Source organism: Alligator sinensis, unplaced genomic scaffold (genome assembly GCF_000455745.1).
Source record: "Alligator sinensis unplaced genomic scaffold, ASM45574v1 scaffold956_1, whole genome shotgun sequence".
NCBI lineage: Eukaryota > Metazoa > Chordata > Crocodylia > Alligatoridae > Alligator > Alligator sinensis.
The window spans coordinates 291980-300464 of NW_005842496.1; the positions used below are offsets into that span (position 1 = coordinate 291980).

Consider the following 8485-nt stretch of genomic DNA (forward strand, 5'->3'; position numbering starts at 1 on the left):
GAATGAGTTGGTAGACCCATAGGAGTTTTGCTATTGACTTCATTAAGGTAGGATTTCATTTTCTGTATGAAAACAAGCAGGGCATTTAAGTTGAAATAGTGGGAATTGGGGCAGGGGAGGGTGGGATATGAGAACTTTGCTATGTCTTTTATTAAAGAGCTGTTCTGATAGTTACTATCAGGATTCAGCTTTCCAGATACTCAAACTCATGTTCTCATCCTTTACAGAGTTGTTCACTTATTCCTACTGGGCACATCTGCACGAGATGTTTACTGCACAGTTGCCTAATTAACCACACAGTAATTGTCTCAGCATCTATGCATGCATTCTTATTAGGACGCACAAAACGAATAAACTCTGCAGTGGGGTAGGACTTGTAAATACAAGTTCTACGCCGCTGCAGAGGGGGATCTTTGTGCGCAGCAGCAAAAGTATAGACACTGAACCGGCTGGCTAGGGCATGAGAGTACTTCAGTGTGGGGGTTGCCTGTCAGCTAGCTCTGCACTGAAGCACCCTCATGCCCCAGCCAGCCCCTCCGCAGCAGCCCCAGCTGGCAGAGGGGGTCAGCCTGCCAGCCCAGGGCTGCTCCAACCAGGCTCAGTGTGCTGTGCTCCGGGTGTACATGTAAACCACATGCCTGGGAGCTTCCCAGGAGCAATAAATTCTGCAGTTTATTGTTGCCTGTTAATACCATGTGTAGATATGCCCACTGATTTCTATCTTACTTCATCTTGAAGGAACCCTTTTTTCTTTTATTTTTTTTTTTAAAGTAGACTTTCACAAATTAGACCATTACACCGTATTACATAGAAGCCTGAGAGTACTGGACAGACTTCTCTCTATGGTTTCAGTGAGTCAATGAAAGCACTCATGGGAGTTTTATTTCTAAATTTTCATTGTGCAAACAGAGACATAACTTTGGTTTGGTTTCTTGTTTCCCACAAATTCTGGCAGTAGGCTCAGCCCTATAAAAAAATTTCAAATTTGCTCCATTTAAGACACTTGTTCTCTAACAAAACACTAAAACTAGAGTAGTCTAGGTGCCATCTCCTAAGCTTTCTCCTTGAGGTAATCAAAGACTTGTTAAAAATATATACATATGGGGTTAAGTACATTGCCATAAATAGGTTTATTGAAAGAGGACCTGGGGTTTACAGTGGACAATGAGCTGGATATGAGCCAAGTGTGTCCTTATCATGGTCTAAGGGACAGACAGTCAAAAAGCTTGAGCCTGAATTGATTCAATTTTTGCAGGTTAGTCTAACCTGCCTAGATTGGACCAATTTGGAAGTGAACATTACATCATTCATGAAATGCAAGCACATTCCTGCAGTGGCTCAGGCCAAAAGCTGGGGGGTGCTAGAGCAGACCCTTGACTGCAGGAAAGCAGGAGGAGCAGGGGGCATGGCCAGGCCCCAGCAGCAGCCTGGCGTAAACTAGTTGGAAGGGGTTTTCCTCCTCCTTGTCCTACTAGCAGGGAACCGAGCTGGGATTTGCCTGGCGCTCCCCCCTCACTGCTGCAGCGGCAGGACATGGCCCCTGAGGCAGAGAGGAGAGGGCTATTCCCCCCTCTGCCCCTGGGAGACTGTAGCGGGGTCTGCCCACCACAACTGCTGACACTCACTCCGTGTGCAGGGCAAGCGGCGGGATAAGCCCACTCCTGTCCCTTCTGCCAGATGCCAGAGAGAGGGGGGAATAATCCTGTTCCCTACCCCCTGCCCAAGGGTTCCTGTCAGCCAGTGTCTGGCCGAGCCCCCCTCGGCTGCTGCAGCGGTGAGGCGGCAGGTCCCTGGATGGGGGCAGCAGCCCCTGTTATAGTGTTGGGGAGCTCAGGCCCCCCCTGGTGGGCGGGGGGGCACGCTGTGGGGTGAGCAGAGCTGCAGCGGTGGTGCTAGGGGGGGCATCTAGCCTCGCAGTGCAGCCCCTTCCCCCCCCCCCCCCCCCGCCGCAGCTGGGAAGGGGCTTGCGCTCCCTGACACTACGATGGGCTGCTGCCCCCATCAAGAGCCCTGTCCCCTCATTAGGGCCTTTATTCCGCCAGTTGCCCTGTGCAGGGAGTGAGCAGTGGTGGTCAGGACCGGCAGACCTGGCTGTGGTTCCCCGGTGACAGTGGGGAAGAGAAAGGAATAATCCCTCTGTCTCAGGGGCCCTACTGGCCCGCCACTGAACCAGCAGTGGGGGAGGGCCTGGCAGAACCAGCTTGAGTCCCTGCCAGTGGGACAGGGAGGGGGGAATTAAACCCCTCTCTGGCCAGCCCCCAGCCCCTGCTTGTTCCTGCTGGGCTGAGGAGCAGAGGGGCAGGGTCAGCCCTGCTCCACTGGAGCAGAGAGCCCAGCCCAGAGAGCATGCCTGGATGCTGGGGGACTCTGGTTTAAGTTGAACCAGGAAGGGGTCTTGGACAGACATTACATGAACCAGCTAGGTGGTTTCAGCCATTTTGAAACTGGTTTGTGTGCACTGAACATCTGTCCTGTTACAGGTCTAAACCAGTTTCTGATCACTTAAACCAGTTTATGTGTAATTTCTGTCCCTAACCAAGAAGGCTACCTTCATACTAGGCTGCATTAGTAGGAGCATTGCCAGTAGATTGAAGATAGTAACTATTTCCTTCTATTCTGTACTGGTGAGGCCACATCAGTACTGTGTCCAGTTTGGGCCCCCTGCTACATAAAGGTTGTGGACAAGTTGGACAGAGTCCAACGGAGGGCTGTGAAAAATGGTGAGGGAGCTGGGGCATGACTTATGAGGAGAGGCTGAGGGAACTGGGCTTATTTATTCTGCAAACTAGAAGATGGAGGGGGGATTTAATAGTGGCTTTCAACTACCTGAAGGCTGGTTCTAAGGAGGGATGGAGCTAGACTGAAATAAAATTAATATGAGAGATCCTGCTTTGCCATCGTTCCGCTAACTTGCTTGGTTAGCCTCATTAGACTCAAGGCACCTCTTGGAAGATGCCAGCTCTTATTTCTCATTTTTTTACTATGGAAATAGAGCAATTTTTGTGTTGCAAAGAGCTTAGACTATGACAGGTCAGCATGCTTTTGACACTATGCACTTTTATAAATCTCTTTAACTTGTTAATCATGCATGGGTGTTTGCATGATACGGTGCTGATATTGCCCAGCACACTGCAGTATCTTTGAAAGGAATTCCTGGCATCCCAGGGTACCACAACACCCTGGCTGAGAATTTCTGCCGTAACTGCACATAAATTCAAGGTAGTATAATATTTGCCCTTGAGAAGGAAACTAAAAACCTAGCTCCCACAAATTTTGTTTAAATAAAATGTTAATCTAAAACTAATAACTCCTTTAGAATATGTACAGTGGCTTGCATTTACTTATCTATAATTCTTTCTCTCGCTCTTGCTTTATCATAGAAGTATTTATAGCTTTTATGTTCTTTCTCTTAAAAACAAATGACCTTTGTATAAATTTCTCAGAATTGTTGGATACTGACATTAACATTTTTAAGTTGTATCAGTCCTAATAATGAAATACTTTTTTTTCTCAATAGTACTATTTTAGGTTCAACACTGGGAAATATATATTTCAACACTTGTAATTAATTTTGCTCCTGGTTTGTGCCTAAGATGGTTTAGAAATTGTATCTGTGCTTCATATGGTTCTGCAAAATGACCAGAATCATTGTTTCTGTGGTGCATATGTTTGCATCTATTAAGTTTTCTGTGGATGGGAAGTAAAATGGCAAAATGTCTCTCCTGGCTACACAATATTAAGCCTTTTTAAACTAACAAAATAAATAAGTTTACCTAAAACAATGTTCTACAGACGAAATACATTTTCAGGTAGAACAACAGGAATAAAATTATGCTTAACTCAGGTAACCATTTTTAAACACAGGTGCTGTGAGGCTTAGAGCTTCTGAACAGCTACAACTTCCATTTGTCTTTTAATTAAGCCACTTTTCTTGGGGTTTCTCATTTTATGTAGGTATTATGCAGAAAAAGTAAACACATGTTAAAACACTTAATTGATCTGTTCCTGATTGCAAAATTTTATTTCCACAGAAAAAATGAAACATCTCAATCTATCATTTGCAGCTTGTGGGTTTCTGGGTATATACCACTTGGGGGCAGCAGCTGCTTTTTACAGGCATGGTGAGAACTTACTGAAGGTTGTGAAGGCTTTTGCAGGAGCTTCTGCGGGATCGCTGGCTGCCACAGTTCTGTTAACAGCGCCAGAAAAAATAGAGGTAACTGATAGTTTTAGGACATCTTTTATATTTACTGGTACCTTTCAGTTTTCTTGTAGGAGCAGTTTTGAAAACCCTTTGCTTTCCTTAACAAATGTGTGCATGTGTATTCTGTATACAACTTGTGAAACGTTTACAGCAAAATATGCACTTGCTTGAATGTAATACTATTTAAAGTTGTGTATGAATGGATGTTTGTTGAGGTCTATAAAGATATAACTATACCTTAAACATATGTATGCACTCCCTTCTAGTTGAGAGTGTATAAGGATAGAAAAGATATGGAGACCTTTTTTTTTTTAATGATAACTTAAAGTTTGCTTTAAAAAAGATTAGTCACGTTTTTTTGTCCTAAGGCTAATTGCTGTTACTAAATATTGTAAGTATATATTCCTGCTTGTTTTTAATGAGGAGGTACAAGGAATATAAACTATACCAGTCAAATAAGGGAAAGAACACGTGCATCTGTAAGACTTGATAACACCATCTTGTCTAAGCTCTAGGACTCAGAGCTATTATCTCTAATTTATCTGATTAGGAGGGATCCTGGTTTCCTGATTTAAAAAAAAAAAATCCCCAATTTTCAGATATAAAAAGTAACCGAAAATCCACATTTTTCCATGATTAAAATGAAACACCACTAATTATATATTAGTGACGTTTTATTTTAATCATGGAAAAATGTGGATTTTGGGTTACCTTTTATATATGTAAATTGGATCCCTGCTGATTAGAGAATCAGACAGCAGAGTTGTGTGGTGCTATACCTCCTTCATGTTCCATGCATGTCTTATCCTCAGAAACACTTGTGGTTTAGACTTGGATTAGAAACATAAACACCTGGTACAGGAAACAGTACAGCTGCCTTCCCCAGCTTTTCACTGGTGAAAATTCTTCTCCTCAGAAGCAGTTCTCCACCACTGTCTTGGCTTGTTTAGAACCAACCACTTTACACTTTCTTATGTGGCCCAAAGTTGACCTACTGAACAAAGGGCATTGAACACATTAATGTAAATATGATATTAAACATTTGGCAAAATTATACCAGACTTATATATTATGGCATACATAAGGGCCCAGGAGGTCCTTCTAATTGTGTTCCTAAATGATCGTTCACTGGGGTGCATGTCTTTAAGTGATTTAAAATTCCTTGGTTTTTAGTATTCATTTTAGTAATCTGATAAAAATTAAAGATCCATTAATTGTTCATAGCTTGCCTAAAGTGATTTTTTTTCTCTCTCTAACTTTGTTAAAACAAAGTTAAGTTCAGCTAAATAGAAGTTCAAACGGGTTTTATTAAATTGGAGGGAGGGAGGTAATGCTCATGGTAAGCATGCTATACAGGTCACTTTTCCTTTTGGAGGCTTAATCCAAAATTTTCCAGGCTTTGGGTAAGTTTTTTGAGTCCTGTATTTGAATCTGACTACTTTTTCAGGTTAGAATAGATAGAAGCCAAACAAATACTTTGATATTTGCGGTTTGTAAAGTGATTTCATTCCTCATGAATTTTTTAAACCTTGCAGAAGCATCTGGCTTCTTGCTTTATACTATGCATGATAGCTAACTAGCTTTTACCAACCCAGGGTAGCATTTCTGCTTCCCTTGATTTTTTTGGAAATGGTTGGTTGGTTGGTTGTTTTTTTGTTTGTTTGTTTCTTTCAGTCCTATTTTTATAAGGACTTTTTCACATAATGCAGTTTTGGTTTTCACTCTTCTGTTCAAGTATGGTGCACATTACAATAAGTCTGACATCTGATTCATGACATCTTGAAAACAAAGAGATCATTATGTAAACTAGGGCAAGGGGGGCAACCTGGAGCATGCATGCTACAAGTGGCAGAGACAGCATTTTTGTGTGGTGCACTGTAGATCAGAGAGGAGGCAGGCAACACAGCAGCAGATAGGACATGGGGAAGGAAGTGGAACAGTGGATCAGGCAGGGGAAGGAGATTTGGGGTGGCACTTGGGGAGGGCATGGGGCTTAATTTGTGGCATGCCTAACAAAAAAGGTCAGTCTCACTGAACTAGTTGAACTTTCTTTGTTCCTTTTTTTAAACTAACCTTTCAGTCATTCTGTTTCAGTTGCACAGAAAATTATGGGAGCTCTCCAAGGAACAAAATACTTCATTCCCATGGGTGTCAACCAAAAATAGTGTAGCCTAGTGGATAAAATGTATTTCATTGAAATATTAAAATGATGTTAAAATTTCTATTAACCTTTTTGTTCTTAACACTACAAAAAAGTGTGTGTGTGTGGGAGGGGAGGTTGAAGGAAGGCTCTTTGAACAAAGAATGTTCTAAACTACTGGTGCCCAACCTTTTTGTGGGCCAGATGGGCAGTGCCAGGTCCATCTCTGGGCTGGACCAGCCAGAGAGCTTAATCCAGTAGGTGTGGCTGGTGCAGTGGGAACTGGACCAGGCTACAGGAGGGGGAGGGAAGGAAGTGGGGGAGGGAACAGGTGGCCTGGCATGGAGGGAAGGAAGAAGGAAACCTGTATTGGTTTGTGACTCTAAAGAGTGAGACTGAGAGTAAATAAAGCTGTAATTGCATAACTTTTTAGTATGAGATTTTTCAAATAGCATTTTCAGAAAGACTTGGGATCCTGAGTATTTGCTGAAAGTGAAACTTAAAGGTCTTGGAGCCAGATTTTACAAAGGTACTCAGACATGTAAAGGTGCCAATAGGCGCTTAGATATTTTACAAAAAAAAAACCAAGTGGATTGGGCACTTAACCCTTCTTCATTTCTTTAGCTACTCTTGAAACATTTTCTAAATTTTGCCTAAGTCATTTTTAAAAAAGGAACTTTAAACTTCTAAGTCATGAAGGAACTTTTGAACATTTTAATTGGTATCTTGTAAGTGTAACTCTAAGTAGTTGAGAAAGAAAACTATCTATTTTGGAGGCAAAACTGAAATATTCTTCTTATGAATAGACTATGACATGTAGTAAAGGAGTTCAAGTGCATACACACTTGAAAGGAACAGGATTTGGAATTGGCAGTGGGTCTTTAGGGCCCAAATTCAACTTCAGCCTGTGTCCTGGTTTCCATCTAATGATGGTTTGAATCACAGCCAAAATAATTAGTTTCAGTTAAAATATAGTTAATTTGTCAGTGGCACAAAAATGTTTGCCTCGTTTGGCATGAATTGATACCTTTGTTTGCAATCTATACACTGTGCACATGTAGACTGAAGTCCCCGCTCTCTCTTAAGCAGTAAATGATTGCACTGAGTGAGGTTTAAAACATGAGTGGAATGGACTACCAGTGCTCCAAAAATTCAAACACGTGCTTCTGTGGATAGGATACTTCTCTTTTCAGGGCTAAGAATCTTTTGCCACTTCTGAGAATTAACTTTATTTTCATTAATAAAAAATGAACACATTTTGTAACCCAGTGATGAAAAAATGACTGGTTTCCTCCCAACAAATTTAATATTTAATCAGGCAGGAAGTCAATAATCAAGAAATATTGAACTATTTCTAGATGTATGACTAAACATTTAAAAAAATTCAAATTTGAAGCATTCAATGTCTCTTAAATCAATTTGATGAATGTGTAAAACTGAACTGTAAGTACTTCAAATCATTGAAATATATGTAGATCTCTTCACAAAATCCTATGAAGATATAGGTATGAATACAGCGTTTCTAACATTTGTTCAGAGTCATGAGTTGGAACTTCAAAAAGCACTATAAGAACTAATAACTGATGGGTTCCTTTTATTTGCCTTCTGGATTTTGATACATCAGGTTTTACATGGTCAAGCTTTTCTCTGTAACCAGTAGGACTAAAAAGAAAAAAGCTGAAAACTTAGATTGTAATGTAATGGAATCTTAAAATATTAAATAACACAAGGTTTGGTATGAAACTCAGACTTGGCAACCTTGTGAATACTTGCAAGTAAATGTAACTTTTGTTAAGTGATCACAAAAAATACCTTTCCCATACACAAAGTAATTGAATTCAGCTGCCTTAGGGATCTGGTCCTTAGTATTTACATAGTTGAAATTTAAATTATTCAAGTGGTTTTTAAAGTATGATTGTTGCGGAAACCCTAAGGGTAGGTAGTATAGGCTCTGATTAGCCTCTTGTGGGTCACATACAATATGACTGTCGCAGAGCACCTCGGAGCTCTGCTCCTAGGGAGTAGAAACTGCCAGGGAGAGAGAGCCCTGGCAGGGCATAACGAGCACAGCTGCGGGTTGCCGGGGCAACTAAGGGGAGCCAGCTGCCTGTAGGAGGCAGGGCCTGGCCCTTATAAAGCCC

At 41.5% G+C, this 8485-nt stretch overlaps 1 protein-coding gene across 8 annotated transcripts in view; it reads left to right on the forward strand.

The window, feature by feature from the left end:
* PNPLA4 (patatin like phospholipase domain containing 4) overlaps positions 1-8485 on the forward strand; it is a 41085-nt gene that overhangs the window by 5674 nt on the left and 26926 nt on the right. For 7 of the 8 annotated variants that reach the window (XM_025212964.1, XM_025212966.1, XM_025212963.1 and 4 more), the window contains one exon: positions 4032-4216. In XM_025212964.1, the coding sequence (XP_025068749.1) occupies positions 4032-4216 (185 nt within the window). Of the gene's footprint in view, positions 1-15; positions 48-4031; positions 4217-8485 lie in introns of those variants that run through there. The other variant, XM_006031317.3, reaches the window with a different exon arrangement.